This window comes from Rhipicephalus microplus, chromosome 3 (assembly GCF_043290135.1).
Source record: "Rhipicephalus microplus isolate Deutch F79 chromosome 3, USDA_Rmic, whole genome shotgun sequence".
NCBI lineage: Eukaryota > Metazoa > Arthropoda > Arachnida > Ixodida > Ixodidae > Rhipicephalus > Rhipicephalus microplus.
The window spans coordinates 19,180,552-19,201,614 of NC_134702.1; the positions used below are offsets into that span (position 1 = coordinate 19,180,552).

Consider the following 21,063-nt stretch of genomic DNA (forward strand, 5'->3'; position numbering starts at 1 on the left):
CCCTCTCTCTCATTGCATGGAGAAGACGTCATGGACATCACTGGTGACGGTGGTCAACTACGCCACCAAAACACTTATGAACAAGTTATAGCATGCTTCCGCAGGCAACACCATCGTCGACAATCTCGTAAATGTTTATTGAATGACCTGGCTATCAGACGAGGTGCCATGCCGGCGGCGCGTCTGTGCTTCTTCGGGCACGCCAGCATGTTCCATAACGCAGAAAAGAGTACGCTCAATGCACCCGTGCGGCGCATTGGAGGGTGCTCGCCCAGTGCGTCATCAGGGGCAGCCGTCCGCGCTGGCGTTCACGCTGGCCCTCCGGGACAGCCGGCGCAGGTAGGCGCGCAGCGCACGCGTCCTCGCGGAAGCTTTCATATGCGACGTGCTGGGCTTAGCGCACTTGCCACGCCAGTCGTCACACTCGACGTTGAACAGCGCCACACTCAGGTTCAGAGGACGATGCTCTCTCTCGAGGGAACACACCTACAGATGGGAGAGGGGCAATCGAGAAGCGTCGTCATAAATGCTTCATTGCTTTTAAATGCGAAGCATATCCTGGTGAACTTGGGCAACTTTGACCGTATCTATCTATCTATCTATCTATCTATCTATCTATCTATCTATCTATCTATCTATCTATCTATCTATCTATCTATCTATCTATCTATCTATCTATCTATCTATCTATCTATCTATCTATCTATCTGCCTGCCTGCCTGCCTGCCTGCCTGCCTTGCCTGTCTGTCTGTCTGTCTGTCTGTCTGTCTGTCTGTCTGTCTGTCTGTCTGTCTGTCTATCTATCTATCTATCTATCTATCTATCTATCTATCTATCTATCTATCTATCTATCTATCTATCTATCTATCTATCTATCTATCAAGCCGCCTACAACCTTCAGCTCTCCTGGCCTTCTCGATAATGGTGTCGATACCAAAATAGGTATGGCATGACATGACTGCATGACGAGCATAATTGACGAGTCAAACCATGACAATCATGACATGTATATCATGAACGTCATGATTTACATTTCATGGTCTTGCTGCTCTTGCAGTGGTTTCCTTCACATGACATATTGCAAAACTGCTATGGTATGACATGACTGCGTGGTTAACGTAAGTGACAGACCCTATAACGTGAAAATCATGACGTGCACGTCGTGCAAGTCATGACTACCCGCCACACTCATCGTGCGCTCGCGGTCGTTTTGCTAGCTTTACAGATACGAAATTTGGTGTTACGGGATGTGAATGGATGACAAAGGTTTATGACTGGTGCAAACATGATAATCACGATATACATGTTATGTGAAACATTACTACATGCTACGCTGATAGTGTGCTCGCGGCCATTTCGCTAGCTTCACATATACCAATTTTGGTGTTAGGTGACACCAACGAATGACGAAGGTATATGACTGGTGCAAACATGATAATCATGACATGTGTGTCATGAAAGAACATGACAACATACCACGCTCACTCTGTGATTATGCTCTCACTACTGCTTGCTTGTCTTCTTGTCCAAACGATGCATCGGGATTGATTGATTGATATGTGGGGTTTAACGTCCCAAAACCACTATATGATTATGAGAGACGCCGTAGTGGAGGGCTCCGGAAATTTAGACCACCTGGGGTTCTTTAACGTGCACCCAAATCTGAGCACACGGGCCTACAACATTTCCGCCTCCATCGGAAATGCAGCCGCCGCAGCCGGGATTCGAACCCGCGCCCTGCGGGTCAGCAGCCGAGTGCCTTAGCCACTAGACCACCGCGGCGAACGATGCATCGGGAATGCACGGAATTTCTTGAGTCATGTTCATCAATACGGTGCCATGGCATATACTCACACCCAAGCGTGTCACACGTGGCGTAACATTTTTCTTAAACTTTACGGTTCAAGCCCAAACACCATCGCGTTTGCTTGCCTTCCATTTCATCGTGTCCGCAGTGTCGTACGTGGCCAGGAGATCCGGCTTCTTCCACGAGTAAGCCGTGTGCTGAGTTTTGTCGATCGCCTGGCTTGCGTAGAAGCCCGGATTTTCACTGCACATCTGCCAGTTTCAAAGGATGCATTTTAGCATTACAAATACATCGTACAGTTTTAAGCAGCGAGAAATATGGTAGGATGGCAGGCAGGTGGACAACTATAGGCATGTATTATCTGTAACAGTTTTGTAACAGGGGTTGCGATAGAGTATAACGCGAGACACCAAGTCTCACTCTGTGTGCACCGTCCGTACGTCCGTCCGTCCGTCCGACCGACCGACCGACCGACCGACCGACCGACCGACCGACCGACCGACCGACCGAAACTTATTCGCTCCTTGCACTATTCGATTCGGTCTCTAATTCTGATTACTGTACGAAACTTGCTAATATTGAAAGAATAAAATGTGCAAATAGTGACCTGACCTACAAATAGCACGACACTGTATTTTACCGTGGATGAAGTGGTCGTCACGGTGGCGTTCTCGCGACACTTGGCGTCGATGCGGAGCTCTGCTTCGGACTGGTACAGCCGCGTGCATAGCGTGAACGAGATGACCAGAGGCATGTGCCGTGTCCAGGGTAATTTCTTTACGTACGACACCGTGCTGGCCTGTCGAAGTAATAGATTTCATCAGAGCCGTACACACAAGTACGATCACAGATAGAGAGGGGAAGGGAGAGAGACAAAATGTCGCAAGAAACATTTCACTGATTGTGAAAGAGGTACAGTTACAGGCGATCGGGTAACATATACAACGTGTTGTATCGAAATGTTAGACACAATGACTAATAGGGTCAAGGGTGAAGCTGCAGTCGGTGAACATAATTCGACATTTTTCCTGCGCGAAAATACGGAGCACATCGAGTGAATGACGGTGAGTGGGCTGAAGCGTCTGTCAGTGCGTTCGTGGGACTGTCCCTCCGTGCTTCTGCCCGTCCGTTCGTTCTTGCTTCCATCTGGTAGTGCGTCCGTCCGTGCGTCCATCAGTCCTCCTCCTCCTCCTCCTCCTCCTCCTCCACCACCACCACCACCACCACCACCACCACCACCACCACCACCACCACCGCCACCGCCACCGCCGCCGCCAAATACGTATGGAAAGTATGGAGACGAGCGGGGTTGTTCAAGGGCTGTTCCGACACCTAAGCAAACTCTATGGTTAGTCGAGTACCATAATCACTATAGACCACCACGGAGGGTAAGGTACAAATGTTGTAAATGCCTGTAGTGAAATGCGAATTTCGGTTCCACTACTACAAAAATATTTGATATACTTACTAACAGATACATGCAGTGATTGACTGGCGTGATTGATAATAACGTGTCGAAACAACGATAGCACCTGTCAGCTAAAAAGGAGATGTCGTGGACATCTTTATGTTGACTTCACCGACATTCAACTGGACTGACAGTAGGATTTCATGACACATTAAAAAAAAAACACGGTATATCCACAATGTGAATGATAATGAGGGGGTGTACTGTAAATTACTCATATCATTGACCACTCACGCATGTCAATGAGTGCCAAGCAATGCACAGTTATATACGATGTTTACTGGTAATTATATAGTATGTTGTGTTGAGTTGAGCATTTTGCATTTTGCTTTAATGGTCAATGCTTTGTGGTATTGGATGCAGCCCGAAGTGGACAGAGACGAGGTATGGGCGCGTTCCCCTGGTGGTTATTGGTTGTTTCCAATCATACGAAATGCATCGCAGAGCATATCCAGACGTCATCTACTGCACACTGAGCCAGTCGTTGTCCGTGATCATTATCGTGATCGTCATGACGTATAATTGGAACATTGCATACATGTGTGTCGTGTTGGCAGAAAGAGAATGTGTGGTCTGGAACGCACCTGCTCTTCATCGTCATCGACATCAACGCCATCAACATCGTTAGTGGTGGCTGCGGCGCACAACGCCAACGGAGAAGCCTCGATCTTAAGGAACTTCAAACCTAAAAGCGTAAATTAATTTTATTCCTGCCTTCTTAGGCTTTAACGTCCCAAAACCACCATATGATTATGATAGACACCGTAGTGGAGGACTCCGGATTCATGCCTTCTTACCATTCCGGCTGCTTGAGGATCGTTGTTAAACCTGTAGGGCGCAGGGCCGGTGATACTGCATTGGCTAGGGAGCGTCGAAGCTTCCCGATGGGTGACGTGAGTACGAACAAGCAGGCCACTGATCGGAAAGTACCTGTTGGCATCAAACACGTTCAGTTTAATGATGGGAGTTTATTATTAATAATTGAAGCTTTACGTCCCAGAATTACACAATATGATTATCAGAGACGTCGTAGTGCCGGTCTCCATCAATTTTGACCACCTGGTGGTTTTTTAACGTGAACCTAAATCTACGCACTCGAGTATATACACCTTTTCGCCTCCATTGAAATGCGACCACCGCAGCCGGAATTTGATACTGCGACATTCAGGTCAGCAGTCGAGCTTTAACCACACGACCACCTCGGCGGGTGGACAGAGAGAGAGAGACAATGTGCGCAGTGCTACTGAACAACCCTAGGTGAACAAGGGAGCCTAGGTTTTTTTCATCAAGTGTTCTTTAATAAAAAGTTAAATCATCGAGCTGAACAGCATAACCAGGTTTTGTAAATGTTTTCTTTGAATATATTTCACTTTCCGAACAAAGCGAAAGACATCAGTTTTTCGAAGCCTGCTAGGCAGGAAAACAAAATAAAAAATATTGACCTATGTACAGTAGTGATGGACGTCGGGTCAGCTCAGGACAGCGTTGCCGTTGGCTATATTTCAAAAAGAAGCCACAATTTAGGTTAAAAGTAGCTAAAAATTGCCCTTTTGTAAAATGTTGTCGCCAGATTTGCAGAGACAAAAAAAAGCTACTACATGAAAACGGAACTTCTATTATTCAATGACAAACCATAAGAATGAATACCCGAGAACATGGAACAGTCAAGAGGAGCTGCTTTTGCAAGGACTGTGTAATAATAAGAAAGAATTGTCGATCCTTATTTTTATAGCAATGCTTCATAAAAAGGCATAGGCATCGCTGGAAGGGTAGGAGCAAGCGATGTTGCCTTGCTCCTCACCCTCACTTTCCTTCCCACAAGTTGCTATACAGTACAAGACTGTATTATGTTCATCTTCCCACCTCCTCTTTTTCATTCTCACAATCACTTTTCTATCTCTCCCGTTGCTATACAGTATATACATGGCTGTGCTTGCTGTATTTTATTTGCTACTTCTTTATTAGATGCGAAGCAGCTCTTTGACTAGCCTGTGTAACGCTGTCCCTCCGTCCGCACCACGCTCCCCTGGCCACAGATGTTGGGGCGGTACCAAGTAGGTCAATCTTTCTCTCACAGTGTGCGCGAGTTGACGTCACTTCGTCTCTATCCCTAGCCTGTCACTGCCCGCAACATGTCATCTCTCTCGCTTCACCCTTTCCACTGCTCGCAACGTTCCAGCCCACAGTGAGCGAACAGTCTTTCTGCGATGAAACTTACAGGAAACCCAACCCGCCCCCTGTATCTTTGCGTTTAAAACAAATTTTCGCTCTAGTAAACAAATTTTCGCTCTAGACACCGAGTTTCGCTTCAACAGTTCTTCCAGCACCTGCGTCAACGCCCGTTTCAACCGGGTCGACGCCGTGCGCGCCGCTTCTGCTTCGCATTCTATCAGGGTTCCCTTCGGGGAGATGGTCCTTAACTTTTTTGTGCATATTTTTCTGCTTCTTTCTTCTTTCTTTCCGTATTCACACTGTCGTTTTTTTAGATGTGGAGCATCTAATACTCGAGGCTTGTAGTGCGGCGCCGTCCGCCGTCCGCAAGCTTCCTCCTCCTTCTTCCACCATCTGTGCATCCCTTCCTCCTCTACACACCGCGCGCGCTTCACTCCTCCACCATCTGTGCACCCTTCCTCCTCTACACACCGCGTGCGCTTCTCCTCTTCACGAACATTCGCTAGCTGTATAATGTAGCGCGCATGCGCCGTCACGCTTCGAGAACATCGGCAGCTGACGCGCGCGCATGCGCTGTCGCGCTTCGAGAACATCGGCAGCTGACGCGCGCGCATGCGCCGTTGCGCTTCTCCCCCTTCTCGAACATTCGACAGCTGACAGTGCATGCGCCGTCGCGCTGTATATATACTCAAGGTCGGTGCTCGCTCGCTCAGTTGCCGCTCGTCGGTTGGTTTGTACGGCGCGTCGACGTCCGAGGTCGCAATGATCGACGTCCCTTCGACCAGCGCCGGCCAAAGTGTTGGCGGAACCGCAACCAAGTCGTTGTCCGAAGACAAGGCAGCGCGGAGAAGAGCTCGCGACGCCGAACGTAAACGTCGGCGTCGAGCGGAAGATGCTTAACTTAGAGAACGTGAAGCCGCTGAGAGACGTCAGCGTCGAGCAGCAGCACCGGATTCGGCCGCTCTGAAACGTAAGCGTCGACAAGAGGACCCGGACTTTCGAAAACGGGATACGTGTCGTACGTGTTCACTCATTTAACACCCCTCCTACAACCACGTTAACCAATTTAGCCAGCGACCCAAGTAAGTCGCAATTTAACACCCCATTTCACAACCACGTTAACCAATTTAGCCATCGACCCAAGTAAGTCGCTCTTTAACACCCCGTTAACCAATTATATGCTCCGCATCCTCCTCAGTGTTTCCCCGAGGGAAGCTGCGGGCAATTTTTTTTTGTGTGGTTGGGCAGTGTAGGCAAAACAGCCTCACTAACACGCAAAACCTGGGAAGGTGCGCGCAGCACCGACGTTTCCCACACGTACCGCGTCAACAGCAAGGAGAGGACAGCATTCTCTCACTGCGGCGAGCAGCTTCGCAGAACGGCGTAGAGCACCCATTGCTCATATTGTGAGCTTTCCCTGAGCCAACGCGCCGTCTTAATATTAGCCGCTCGGAGAACGCGGCGCTGCTGTTTTTCGCGGGCGAGCGCGTTCTGGCGAGCTTTTCCTAAGCGAACGCGTCACTTGCTTTTCCATGACGCGTGCTACGACGACAGGACTCGCTGAAAGCCCGTGTTAATACGGTGGTTCCTCGCATCTAAAAGGTACTCCATGCACTGCGGGACAGGAGCAAGCCGCTCCTAACGAGTCGACACCATAGAGAAGAAGTGTAGTTTGTCACTCTATGTCGACACGACGTTGCGGAAAATGGCAGCTGGTGTATTCAGAAAAATTTATTACATAAGAAACAGATACATCAACAGCATTTCAGCAGAACAGAGGATGTCAAACACTTGAGTGTTTCGATAAAATGTTCAACGATACCGAATACACTCTCCCCTTTTATTTTTTCAATGCAGGCGTCCACCAGTACCTTCACTCGCGATCCATATAGCCGAACAACTAACCAATCAGTCACCGCACAATACAACATGAAGCCACCGTAAGCGACCCGGCTTTTAGATGTAAACGTGTGCATACAATCCTCAATAATCAAACCGACTTTATTTAACAGCAGCCGAGATTCGGTAAAAACATCTCCAGCCTGCTTCTTTTATTTATAACACTTTTAAGAGCAAAGTAAGTAGGGCACCTTCACGGCTTATATGAAACAGTCTCCAATGCCAAGGCGCAGTTAACTTTGAAAGCAGAGTTGCACTAACGCGTTACAAGTGATTGGTTACTTGTAATAAACAATATTTTCCAGTAATTTTGTAATATAATTGATTACTTTTTCGAAATTGCTACATACCAGGTAATTAAACTAACATGTAATCAATTGTAAGCGAAAAAAGTCGTCTACATCTTCCCACGGGAGAAATCGAGTAAATGTGTCGCAATGTGGTGGGAGTATCGCATGAATATTGCGTGGTTTGGTATGGTTTGGGGATACTTATTTCTAATTTAGTCTTTATTATTCTTATTCATTGAATGAAGAGAAGCATTGCCTGCCTTTAACGAAAAGTGGGACATGGATTTCGGATTATGCCCCGCTACTGCTTGTAGGTACTGTTGCTTCCCTTGCATCTACTCGAGTCAAGCAAAGTGTCAAGTCAAGCGAAAGCCAAGTAAAGACGCTCTTGACTGAATTCCGAACGACTGATCCGGAGACTGCACATACGGGGTGGCCAGGGAACGGTTGTGTATTGCGAGCAGTCGATTTCTTTTTAGGAGCGAAGATCCTTACGCCGTGGGTCGTACGTCCCGTGTTTGTAGTAATAGCACCTCTCATTTAGTCATTAGAATGTCCGCTGGATGGCGGTACTTGTATATGATGACTATATGATGAAAAGATGCGAGATGGCAGAACTTGGAGTGTCCACTAGATGGACGGACGGACGGATGGACGCACGGACAGACGGACGGATGGATAGCCAGACAGATGCACGCACACGCGGACGTACGGATGGATGGAATCAAACACCAAATGTAGTGTTGTCTTGACTTCTGTCTTTTGTCCGTGTTGGCACACCAAGTCTTTTAGTCAGATTTTGTACACGTCACAAAAAATAACCACAAGTAAGTCGCGAATTAAATGCTTTGGGGTGTTTGAGCGCCGGTCTCAACGGGAAAGCGTGACAGCGTCATCCCGAAGCGATTGCGCTATCGCAAGGCGTAATCGGGCTCCGCGTGCCCTGCCTTCGCAATCGGTAGTCCAGGAGCGAAGGGGTGGAAAATGTAATGGTTTAAAACGCAGCGCAGAAAGACGATACACAAGATGGAAGAGGGCAAAGCTTGTTCAGTGCCCTTCTTTACCTTCTGTATCGTTTTTCTGCACTGCGTTTTAAACCACGTAGGTAAACAAAGTCGCCCGGTTATGTTGTACGGTGTTGTAGATTTTTTTTAATTTTTTTTCCGTGGAGGCAGGGGTGGCCACACCTTGACTTAAAAGGGGGGGGGGGGCAGGCAGATGTGGTCGACTGTCATGTATGCTATGGCAAAAAAAGGGGGGGGGAGGCACGGGCCCGGTGTGTCACTCCCTGGCTAAGCCACTGTCGCCCTCGTTTCGATTGTCGTTGTAGCGTATGTCAACCGCGTATCAAGGAATAGAGTGGTCTGTGCGCTGTTTTTTTTTTTCAGACTATAACATAGAACCTAGAATGCTCATTTTGACAAAATATGGCACGTACAAAACACAGATGCTAGATCCTGTCAAAATGAACAAGTACCTACTACCCGTATAACCCATGCTTGTTCGATATACATGCTAGAATGCGTACTGCAAGTACAGTGTCCAAGTGCTACTATGCCATGATTACTAGTTCACAAAGAGTTTGTAAGGCACATGTGCCGCTGCGCGCATGTGCAGATGCGTACTTAGTTGATGCCACTGCTAAAAATTCTAATGAATTATACGTGTGCACTTTGTTATAGGTGGTCATTTAAAGCAAGCACTAATTTCGCAATAAAAACTCCTTGTGATGTCTGATGCGATTCCACGCATCTGCCGCGCAATATTACATGCGTCGCATCACCCACTCCTCGCACTAAATGACATCGTGGCTCGGTCGCAAACTGCGAACTTGGCTCTGTGGACGCCGTTATGGAATCCTACATAACGCGGTCGCGAGTGCCTGTGAGCGTGCTATTTCAACGAGCATCAGCAAACAGCTTGTATACTTCGTGATATGGTCTCACCGCTTCGCGTCGACACGACATGTTAACGAAAACCGCCTTGGTCCCTGGAGCGGCCGTATTCCCATATGCCAGTGATTTTTAGAGGCTCGGTTCAAAATAGACTTGCGTCGTGTAACTTTATAATTCGCTGCGAACACATATACTAGCGCGATTACATCACCCTTGAGGCCAAACTGATTTTCTTCAGACGCGAAGCAGCTCTTTGACCAGCCTGTGTGACGCTGTCCCTTAGTGCGTCCGTACGAACGCGCCGCAACGTGCTCTCCTCGCCGCAGGGGTTGGAGCGGTGCCAAGTAGGTCATGCCACAGCTGCGCGTTGACGTCACGCTCCCCCCGTAGTGCGCACTGACGTCACTCTCTTCCTCGCCTGCCGCACGCTCGCCGCAGCGCCCACAGCTGCCGCCTCGTCTGTTCGCCGCAACAGCTGCAGCTACCGCCAGTTGATTCGCTAGCGCAACCGCCGCTTGCGAATCTCCCAGAGCTCACCGCAGCGCCCGCGTTAGCGCTGTTCAATCCTTTAGCAACGCTGCTGCTTCGCATCCCATCAGGGTTCCCTTGGGATGATGGTGTGGATGTTTCTCTTGCTTTTGGATGTAAACTTTAGGAAAATTTGTATGCTGTTTATACGCAAAAAAATGCAGTACTTTAGGGCAATGAAAGTGTGCGTGACTCGTGGAAGCTGGAGTGATTGCTCGCTCTTTGTTTTGATCTATTATAAAAGTTTGTCATTCGAGGAAGTTACTCTTCATTAGGGGTGATACCAATACGCACAGATAAAATATTTTAAAAGTGACTTCATTGTAGTTCAAGCTTTAAATCTAATACTGTCATGCTCGATTTGGTCTATAAAAGAAAGGTCACTTGACGTCCTTAGTTAGAACCTTATGTCTTATCCCCATCTCCCCTTCGCAATTTGAGAGAGCTCTTACAATTGTGCAAGAGCTACGCACCGAACATGGTGTTCGAGGGCTTCAAACAGCTCCTTGTTGGTGGCCACGCGGAGATGGACGCCCAGGATGACGTATGCGTTTCGCTGCTTCTCCGTGTTGTTCTTTGACGTCACATGGCGCATGTGGTCCTGGATACTTCTAAATTTCTAGAACAAGATAAAAAAAATTTACTTGAAATACATTTATTCGAAGTCTTAGGGCAGATATTGAATGTGTACATTTGCAAGTTATAGTATACATGTACTTGCAAGCATCTGTTGACTGTAGAACGTCTAAACATTGAAAAAAAAAGGCCTTTCCGATAGCACCAGCTTCATCCGACTTTGACATTGAAGGGCAAGTGATAACTCAGAGTCTTTTTCGATATCGACTGTCGGTTTGCAATGTTAATATGCTTCCAAGGTTTTACGGTGCAACCTCATTTATGCTATGTTAAAGCTTGTCTGAATAGCGTTGCGCAAAAACGCAGGTTTCTGAACTCACCGACACATGCATTTCAGGCTATATAGTGAAACGTTCCTGTGAACTTACTTTGGATTTCAGAGCTACGTGTTTGGAATGCGCTGTGTCAGTGGGCATTTAAATTTGCCGAAGAAAGCCGCAGCATTTACAACGAAAGCTCACGTTAAAACCCAAAGCTCTGCATGCCACCTTGAATTAGACATTGTCAGTAGAAAGTAAATAGGCCACTTAAGTTATCGAAATTGGACGGCGACAGAAATGACACTTTTTCCTTTGTCGGTATCTAATCCAGCCCATATAGAACGCCAAGCGCGGCCAAGTTAATAGTGCTATCAGGAAACAACATTATCAGTCGTCATCAACCATGGATCATGAACAGCGTGTGCTATTATGGGCAACTTGCTTATGGCATAATATCACCTGAACCCTCTGATTAAAACAAGGGTTTAAGCAATAAAATAGGCACACGCAAAAGAGCTACAGAAAGCTGAAAGTTTCTTGTATTAAGTATCGGAAGTGCACTACGGCGATTGAGTTATTGCTTAATAACGAAAACCTTTCCGACATCTTTTAGCAGCAAAAATGAAATGGTCAACTTCTCTAATATAAGCTAAACTTGAGCGTGAGATGATAGCTTCACCACCCTTTCCCACATTAGCAACTTTTCGCTTTACTTAATTTGCATTTTTGCAACATCAGCAATTAAACCCTTAAAGGGGAACTAAAGGCATATTAAGTCGATGTTGATTGTTGAAATAGCGGCATAGAAACCTCGCAGTGTTGCTTTTGTGCCAAGGAAGGGCTTATTTTGAAAGAAAATAATGTTTTGGTGGTCCACATCTCGTAGGGCACTTCAAATTACCTGCCTCAAAGTGGACACTTTCCCGTCACTGTGTAAGTGCACAGCGTTGCCAGGCTTTACTGCGCGGCTGGCGAAATTAGTAGCAGTATATAGAGCGAAAGTAGCGCGAAACGCAGCGGCAGCAACAGCCATTGAACCATTTTCAGCCATGGCCTCCGAGATGACAGCCGTGCTTGGTTCAACTGGGCTTCGCCAGATAGCATGACCTGTCCACTTTAACCAGACAAAAACAGAACTTTTGAGTCACTCATGCCATTAACCATTGTAATGCCTGTTAACTTTTTTTTAAAATCAAACAGAAACGGACATGCAGCATTTTATAACGGCTCTTGATGCATGGAAGGTTCTTTTTTAATTGCAGCTAGTTCTGTTACTAGTACTTAATTGTAGGCGGTTACTCTAACGTCATTGGGATCATTTTGCGAACGCCCTACTGTGGCGCATTTCTTCTCGAACATTTAGCTTAATTTCTTGGTGAGTAGGGCACTGCTGTTGATACTATTGTTGTTTTAGACATTGTCAAACATTGAGCTTTCACTCAGACATAAATTGTTATTTCTCTTTGGTGTACCTTTAACTTCACCATCGAAAGGCGAGTCTGACCCAGCTTAACGCAATGGAAATCTGAATGCGTATGATCTCATCGGCGCATACCTTAAGCACTTCAAAGGCTTTGCCAACAACTTCGTCACATGACGCGTTGCCGTTGGGCCAGATTCGCAGGTCGAGAATCGCGTAGTGGTAGATATTCTTGTTTGCCCAGTATTTCTTCAGCTTGTTCTGAGCTCTTCTTCGTATAAGGTCGTCCCTAACTTTGGACAATTTCCTGAAAGAAGCACATAGAGATAAGATGTGTCGCCGCACTCCTTCACTTAAGACTTAAGTGACTGGTAGTGATCTCCGTAAGTCGACGTTAGTGAGTCCATGCTAGTCGATTGAGGGGGAAGCTGGCGTGGAAGTGGAGCTTTCAAGTGAACCTAGTTACGTAGCTATGCTTCACCGACACTTTTGGAAGCATGCAGTATAGAAGCCCGATGATTCAGGCACATACTCCACAAGAAATGCCGCATAAGGCGGCAAAAAACGCATCTGGGATTGTACCTCATGGAAGGCCTTAAGACTGTCCTCTTTAACATGTTTAAGAATGTGCCTTTGAGAACTAAAACGCGTTTTCACAACGCTGACGATGTCTCACCGGTCTCATCTCATGCGCGCACGGGCACCATAAATATGTGAAGCCGGAACCGTCGATGGCGGTGCTACTGATCTTTTTATTACTCTAGAGTCTAGAGTGGCCCGACACCATCGGTGCTCCTTCCCCCGACGTAATGTCGATTTCCCTTACCGCTACATTGAAGTTGACGCTCAATTTTAAACTCGTACTTAGTCAAGGTCATCATCATCTATCGTCATCAACCTGACTGTGGCCACTGCTAACCCGGTTCTATGCTTTATGCAGCCCCGTTATCCTGGCAAACTTCGTAATCTCATCTGCCCACCAAACTTTCTGCCTCCCCCTGCCATGCTTGTTTTCTCTTGGAAGCCAGTGAGTAACCCTTAATGGATAGCGTTCAACTTGCGTGCGCGTGACATGCCCTGCTCAAGTCCATTTTTTTTAAAGATTTTGACTAGAATGTCCTCTGAACCCATTTTTTCGCTGACTCACCCTGCTCTCCTCTTGTCCCCTAGTGTTGCACATATCGTATAATTTTCTATATCAGGCTCTATCATCCCCAGATTGAATCAAACCTTCTTAATAAGCGCCCAGGTTTCTGCTTCTTCGTAAGTACCGGTAAAATGCAGCTGTGACATAACTGTCTCCCGAGAAATAAGAGTAAAAACTGCAATTCATAATTTTGAGGCCGTGACACCCTACTTCAACGTTTAAAGGTAATCGAGGCCGCCTCGGCCCAAGTCCCATCGCTGTACCTAAATGGAATGTGGATGACCGTACTTGAATGGAACGTGGATGCCGTAGCTCGTCCTGACCGCCTTGGCGGCCTTGTGGAGAAGTTGCTGCGTGACTTTGTCACCGTCGTTGAGGAAGGTGTCGCCACCTTTACGCAGCGCGTAGAACGGCAGCAGAGCCACGTCGCAGAGGCCGTCGAGTCGCATCGGGCCGTATTCATCGGTCCGGCCACCCACTACGCACACCAGTGATCGGCTGCGAAGCAGCTGGGTCGCACCACCGCTCTTGAGCTCAGCTGGGTGCTTCGTAACGCCTGCAATAACACGCATGCGAAAGGCACGACAAGGCTGATTGCTACGGTTCTATTTAATCACATGCAAGGACGATCTTGCGTAAGACACCTCTAGGGGCAACCCCGTTGGGCGAAATGTTTTATTTGTTTAGAATAACAGAGAAATTGCCTCTAAACCAAACCAAGTTTAAAGACGACACAGGTGTTCCTTCCTCGTTTTCACTATACCCTTCGTACAAGCGCCATGTCCTCCTCGCCATAGAGTTTCCTAATATCCACTAGAGGGAACTCTGGCGCTAGTGTCTATGGGAGCTGCAACGCACGGCACTTCAGCGAGCATGGGAATGATGGGTATGTACATGGATTTGTCTTATCTTCGTACTTCTGGCTCCGTGTTTGTTCACGTGGCTTGGAGCTGTTTCCACATGAAACAAACAAAAAAAAACCGAAGGGTGCGTCGTTGTAAGCCAATTTGTAAGACTTTGGATGCCACCTGTGTGAGATGCCAGTAACGCGAAAATGCACGACGTGCATGAACTTTGTAACATTCGGCATGCATATACGCGCGAATTTGTATCATAACTTTCAAAACGGACACAATGTAGGCGCAGCACGTGAACGCGGCGTGAATGCCACTCCGAGTGTTCAGTTACCTGTAGGCTTCATTTGTGTCATGTTCGCATGGTCGTCCTGCTCGGACTCGTTGTTCAGTGCGCGGCGGATGATGTGCGGCTCGTCATTGGTGGAGACTGACACCTCGGACTCGTCTGTAACCTCCAGGCCGGCAGCGCCTCCTACGTTGGCTGCACGCGATAAGAACGCATGCGCAGCTCACTTTTGTGCATAATCACTGCCTACGAGATACAGGATATCGTTGCTGGTACGAAATCGACACTGCTAAATGTTTTATTGCATACACATTTTCATTTATTCTCATTTTTATTCTTCAAAGACCACACTGAAGAAGTATTGAATAAGGTGTGGGTGCATACATGAAAAATAAAAGCCATGTTCCAATAAATCGTTAAGTAATCTTTTAAAGTGGTCAAAAATGTGGAAGGGCAGGTTATGGCGTTGACTTCGGTAGCAAGGCCGTGCCAGTGTGTCGCTGTACGAAAAAAGAACGAAGACGGGAAGGTGATGAGGCAGGCAAGGGGGCGAGCAACTCGTTTCAGGTGAGCGGTGCGACTGGAGATGCCTGTCGAGGGCATAATTTATGCATGGTGGCCTACCGAGGTAGCTATAAAAATAACTTGTGAAAAAGACAAATGCTAGCAGTGCGGCGACTAGATGCGAATAATGATAAACATCGATGCATATGACATCGGGACATGTGTTTACTTCAGATAAGGGCTGATTAACCTACTGAATAATCAGCGAAAATTGATTGAGCGCATTAACTGAAAAAGCCCACAGTTTTCTTGTGAGCAGCTGCGATGGGTGCGGCACCTGGCGGAGCAAACCAGAACTTACGCGCTCGTTTCTGCATGGCCTCCGTGCCGAATTGTTGCACGCCCTTTCATTCCCAGCCCAAACATAAACACAATTGTATTTCGAAATACGTTACCATTGACGAACATGAAGAGGTTGGATCCAAAGAGAAAGAAGATGATAAGGCCGGCGATGGTGAAGAACAGCGGGGGTGTGCAGCTGCATATACAGAGACAGACATTTTTCCCAAATCAATTCAATCTCCCGAAAATCAATGTACGAAGACGAACTGCGGTTTTAATAAACTCAGCTACGGGACGTACAACATCGCTACGACGCATCCGAGATCTCTGTTGGGCAGCGACGCACCGCTTCAGGTGATCTAGAAGACAACGTCCAAGTTTCGCAGTGTTATAAACAAGCACTAATATTATCGCAAGCTGCGCGCAGAGTTTTGCCCGTAAACATGTAGAGTAAAAACTAGTTAATTCAGACTTCGCGGAACCGGAAAACATGTTCGGAATAATCGAATGCCGAATTATCGAAGGTATCACGAATAAAACGAAATGTTATATACGATAAACTTTCATTTTCTTGAATGCGTAAATTCATTACTCTTATCGCATAGGAGCAGTGTAAATGCTAATGTAATATGCAACTTTCGTTATCTACTGACTTCTTTCTCAGTGCTATCCCTGCGCTAGACTGCAGCGTTGAATTAGGACTAAGGGTGCTCTGCACCCATGCCTTTTACGTATACCACCGCCTCCTCCTCGTGTACGTGACGATGTTCTTTCACAGGCGCAATGGCATACAGCTCACAGTTCATGCATCATGATGTAACAAACACGGCCGAAAGCTCATGGTCAACAGTTTCCGCAATGATTCAGTTTTGCGACATTGTGCGCGCATTGCACCAATTTTGAACGAAGCTGCAGATTGCTGGATCCGCATGTAAACAGAACAATTCATCAATAAACTTTTTTAGTTGGGCGTACACAACGAGCATATGTACGCATCATGGTTACGCGAGAGAAGTACGCATGCGTAGTACTAACGTATCTATTTACGAATGCTAGCGTACGCACGAAGAAAAAAAAAAACCGGCGCACACAAACGTATCGATACATAGCGTGAGCTACGCGACATTCTCGCGAGGTCTCGAATGAAAGAGCAGCCAGGGTTGTGTTCCAACACTCACCGTAGAAGGCTAAATAGACAGCTAAATGTACAGCTGCCTTCTTAAGTCCCATTCTTACTCTCGCGTAGCCAGCAAAATAGACAGCTGCGAGAGGACCGCATCGTAGACAAATACGATGCAGGCTACTTTGCTGTCTAAACAAGATGACGGCTCAGCGAATTGCTCAGATAAATCAAATCTGGCCAGAATGATCGTCTGCGCACAAGCAGACGCTTTCCCAGCCGCTAATGCGAAAAACGTTTAATTGTTTTGGATTTCAACACGAAATAAGCCGTAAAATACAACTCTTACGTTTGTCGATTTTAGCTTTTTCTTCTAGACAGGAAGTGGCGCATCGTCGCGTTAAAGCCGTCCAGAAGTTTCCCGATTCTCGGACAACGTGGGTTCGGTGCTGTCTTCTAAGCAGTCTACGTAGACTGCCTACGTGCTGTCTAAGAATTGGAACACAGCCAGATTGCGAGATGGCAAGGAACGTATAACCGTGGATCCGAAGATTCGGTTTGGCTTGGATGCCAGTAGTCGTCACCGCGGCTGCTGTCACACGATGACGCTAAAGAAGCACTCGAAAGCTGTTTCATTTCCCATATGCGTACGTCTCGTTGAACGAAACGTATCCTGGTATGGTCGATACGGGAAACTAAGCAGCGTTCTCAACGTGTCGTGCTGCGTTCGTAGATGATGTAGTGGTGGCCTGCCCCCTTCGCGACGGGGTAGGATTGTTGCGTACAGCGCCACCTCATTTTAAGTGTGAATACACTTTATAAGCGACCCCAAACCATCCACCGCCGTCGGCGGCGTCCGCAGTCTTCTCTCTATCTTTAAAAGAAAGAGGACTTGGCGGGCCGCAGCGCGACGCTCTAGCGAATAAGCCACGGACGCGACGCTGATAGTCCCCCTCCCCCTTCGCTCGCTGCAGCTGCGCGCGCACCCCTCTCTCTCGCGCGCCCGCCTTCTCTCTCAGTCTCCCGTCGAGAGCGGGTCGTGAGGGGGAGTAAAGTTAAAATCCGTTGGCATTCGCCAGTGAGTTAACGTAAACTCCCCCGTGTGATCAAATTGCGATTTCCAGGAACCATTACACCATAAAGGCACCATAGTGTGATTAGTAAATGATTAGTAAATATAATAGTGCGAATTAATAAATACACCTCATAGCATCACCCCGTGTATTCGCACTTAACCATGTTCACCCTCGGGGAAATGCTTGGGAGTTTTCTTTCCTCTGCGAACGCCGTTTTCGCTCTTTGCATCGCACATTTGCACAACTTCGCGCCGGGCGCTCAGAGGATCGTCCGAATAAAACGGGTTGCGGCGGAATGTTACCAAATTAACGAGCGTTTCGTGTTAGCAAATACTGCATATGCTGGCCGGGATGAGGCAACACATCCGGATTCCCTGATTTTTCTGAATTAAACGAGGTATAAATAATCAGCTTCTACTGTAGCTTATTCTTCAATAGATGGCGAGCCTATTCGTTACCTCGTGCGATTACGTCACGTGGTAAGTCCAATAATAAAAATACAGTACGTATATACTTACAATTTCGCTGCGCATCAAAAAAGGGCTCGAAATCAGTCTATCAGGGCTTCTCCGTTAGAAAACGAGAATGTGTTAAACCAAAATCAAAGATTTGCCTACCTTTGCCTTCAGTGCCGATAATAGAAGCTTGGGAGGTGTAGTCGCCCTCTAAACAAGAACAAAAATAAAAAGAACACTACATTAGCCAGTGAGGAAAGAAAGGCGGAACACCATTTAAACGCCATAACTACAAATTAAACATGAACGTACGCAATAAAATTTTGCTTAAAAAATTATAAAACTTTCTCGGCAGCTTGTTTGCGACAGGATCGCGTGCCAGTTCGCTTCAAAGCTACAGAGAATGTCCTCCTTTAGACAACATCATAGGCGAGCGCACGGGGGGTGAGCTCCCCCCCCCCTCTTAGTCATCTGAGAGAGGACGGGACCGGTCCCCTAAGTCTGCGCCATATGTAATTAAACGAAGACCCATGGTCGCATACCTGGCTTTCTCCGCCTCTGTCACTCTTCCCCTTAACTCCTGCCTAATTCCCTTATTTTTAACGCCTTACAATGACATAACAGAGAGGTTGAAATGGGCAGGGGCTGCAGCAAACACTACCCCCCCCCCCCCCCAAAGGGGGGGAGGGAGGGGGGAACCCGGCGGGTGCCTATGGACGCCGTTTGATTTGTCGAGTTAAAACGACTGCATGCGGAAGCTATACAAACTACACAATTCTGTCTCGTTTAGCTATCAGCGTCCAAACTAGGTCACAGCGAGTCACAGACACACACATCGAGAGTATACACTATAACGTTAGGAAAGTGATGTGACGGCATAGACGAGAGATGACGGATTAAAAGTGCGTCTCACCTTCGTGGGCGGCCATGATGGCAGGTTCAATCATGTTGGTCTGTTCGTTATCAGCATCTGAATATGAAGATATACAACATGTGTTTTTTTAATGTGTAAGCACTATAGAATATGAAGGCAGCGCCGAAAGTTTAGGAAACCATGAGAGGCGAGAAATAACTGAATGTTCCTGCTGCTTCAGCCAACTGTCTTAATTTTAGATGTCCAACCTGCTCTAAAATGCACTATTAACATGTACTGGACAGCTCGAACGAATACAGTCATAAGATTACCAAGGTATCCAAAGTTTTCTTAGATGTCGTTGTTTAAACTTCCCCGTTGAATGCACGCAATGGCAAGAAGTGCGCGTCTTTGGGTAAAGTTTAGCCTATATATTATTTTGCATAACTCCAGCTCTACTGGATAACTTCGGCTATCAAGATAGTCGAAAACTATGAGAGGTAGTTAAAGGTAATGCTGATGCATTTATCTCGCATACAACCATAAGACCGCATTGTGCATTTTATTTTGCGTTAACAGATCTCGCATTTTCAGAATGATACCGAATAAACACCGAGTCCCATTTCTCAAAGTTATCCGTGAACAATCGTGGTCTAGCAAGCGCGAAATCAACGGAATGTAACGCGTGCTGAATGTGATCAAATGCAGAACGAGTACAATGTCTAGAAGTTTGGCAGTATTCGCTCGTTTGGTAACTTGAGGTTGACGGTTTATCCCTACATGGATCCTACAGACAGAGAAGCATGCACATATTCGCTTACCCATGTCTACAGCACAAAAAGATCAGCTGCGTGATGGGAGAATTCTTCTTTTAACTCTGAAAGCGCTCGTGACTTGATTGATGATGATGATGACGATGAAGAAGAAGATGGTGATAATGGTGATCATAGCCTATAAATATGTATGTCTCACACCCCCTCTGGGAGATTGACCAAGAAACAAATAATTTATATGTAAAAGTGATGAGTTGGTCGATTTTTAGTGTCATCTAATATGGCTCAGTCAACCACGGTCAATCTACCATGACTCACTCGGTAGCAAAATTCGTGGTGTTGCGGCTCTCGGTGCTGTTCACCAGTCATTGCTCCGAATCCCAGCGCTGATTACCAGTTGTTGCAGACCGGGGTCTACCCGGTCTTTTGTGGTAGCGTGGCGCAACTTCGGGTGGAGGAAACGAACGCTGACAAGATGGAAATACGGAAAACAAACAGGTTTATGCCAGTATTTACAATTATCTACAGCATGAGGTTAGGTGTTCACAAACCACGAGCATGGTGGTTGAACCGCTACATGGTTCAGAGCGACGTCCTGCACTCTGCAGCGTCGTTTTAGACACCGTCGGGCTCCTCCTCCTTGATTGGAACGTCAATCACACCCACACACAAGACACCGCCCACAGGGCATAATTCAGTAGCACATGGTCCGCCGAATAGTTATTGCCCCTCTTGACGCAATGCTCTGAGGACATGGGGTTCCTTCACGGAACAATTTGGCGGTTGGGTTACCTGCAACCTGCAGGCTGGTTCCAACGTTACCTGCAGGTTGGAACCAGCCTGCAGGTAATCGTTGACTGAGTCTGTTAATGGAGTTTTTAATAGTGTTAATAGAGTTTTCGTGTGGGCTATGCAGGAAGGAAATATTGAGTGAGTGAGTGAGTGAGTGAGTGAGTGAGTGAGTGAGTGAGTGAGTGAGTGAGTGAGTGAGTGAGTGAGTCGGTTAATCCCATTGATTCAGCCCTGTATACAAGAACAGCTCAATGAGAATTAAAGAAAAAAAAGACACGTGGCAGCTTCGTTAGAAGGCAGAAGGTTACCACGAAACGTGAAGTATAAGCCCATTAATTTCTTTTATCGACTCTAAAGGCGCATTATGCCATTGTCGACGCGTAATTGTCATGTTCTGTATTAAGTCTAAAGTTATCACATCTCTTTACAATGTCCTATGTTCTGTGTTCGAGTAAAAGCGTGTGAATTCCAGCGCTGGTCACG

At 46.9% G+C, this 21,063-nt stretch overlaps 1 protein-coding gene across 1 annotated transcript; it reads right to left on the minus strand.

Moving 5' to 3' along the window:
• Window positions 1-282: 282 nt before the first annotated feature.
• Window positions 283-15,816, minus strand: LOC142802622 (uncharacterized). The gene is made up of 10 exons (XM_075887606.1): window positions 15,812-15,816; window positions 15,625-15,707; window positions 14,711-14,860; window positions 13,811-14,078; window positions 12,511-12,682; window positions 10,533-10,678; window positions 4,073-4,205; window positions 2,448-2,606; window positions 1,933-2,058; window positions 283-486 (listed from the first exon to the last, which is right to left on the minus strand). The coding sequence occupies exons 1-10, from the start codon at window positions 15,814-15,816 to the stop codon at window positions 283-285; spliced, it is 1,446 nt and encodes a 481-aa protein (XP_075743721.1).
• Window positions 15,817-21,063: the final 5,247 nt, after the last annotated feature.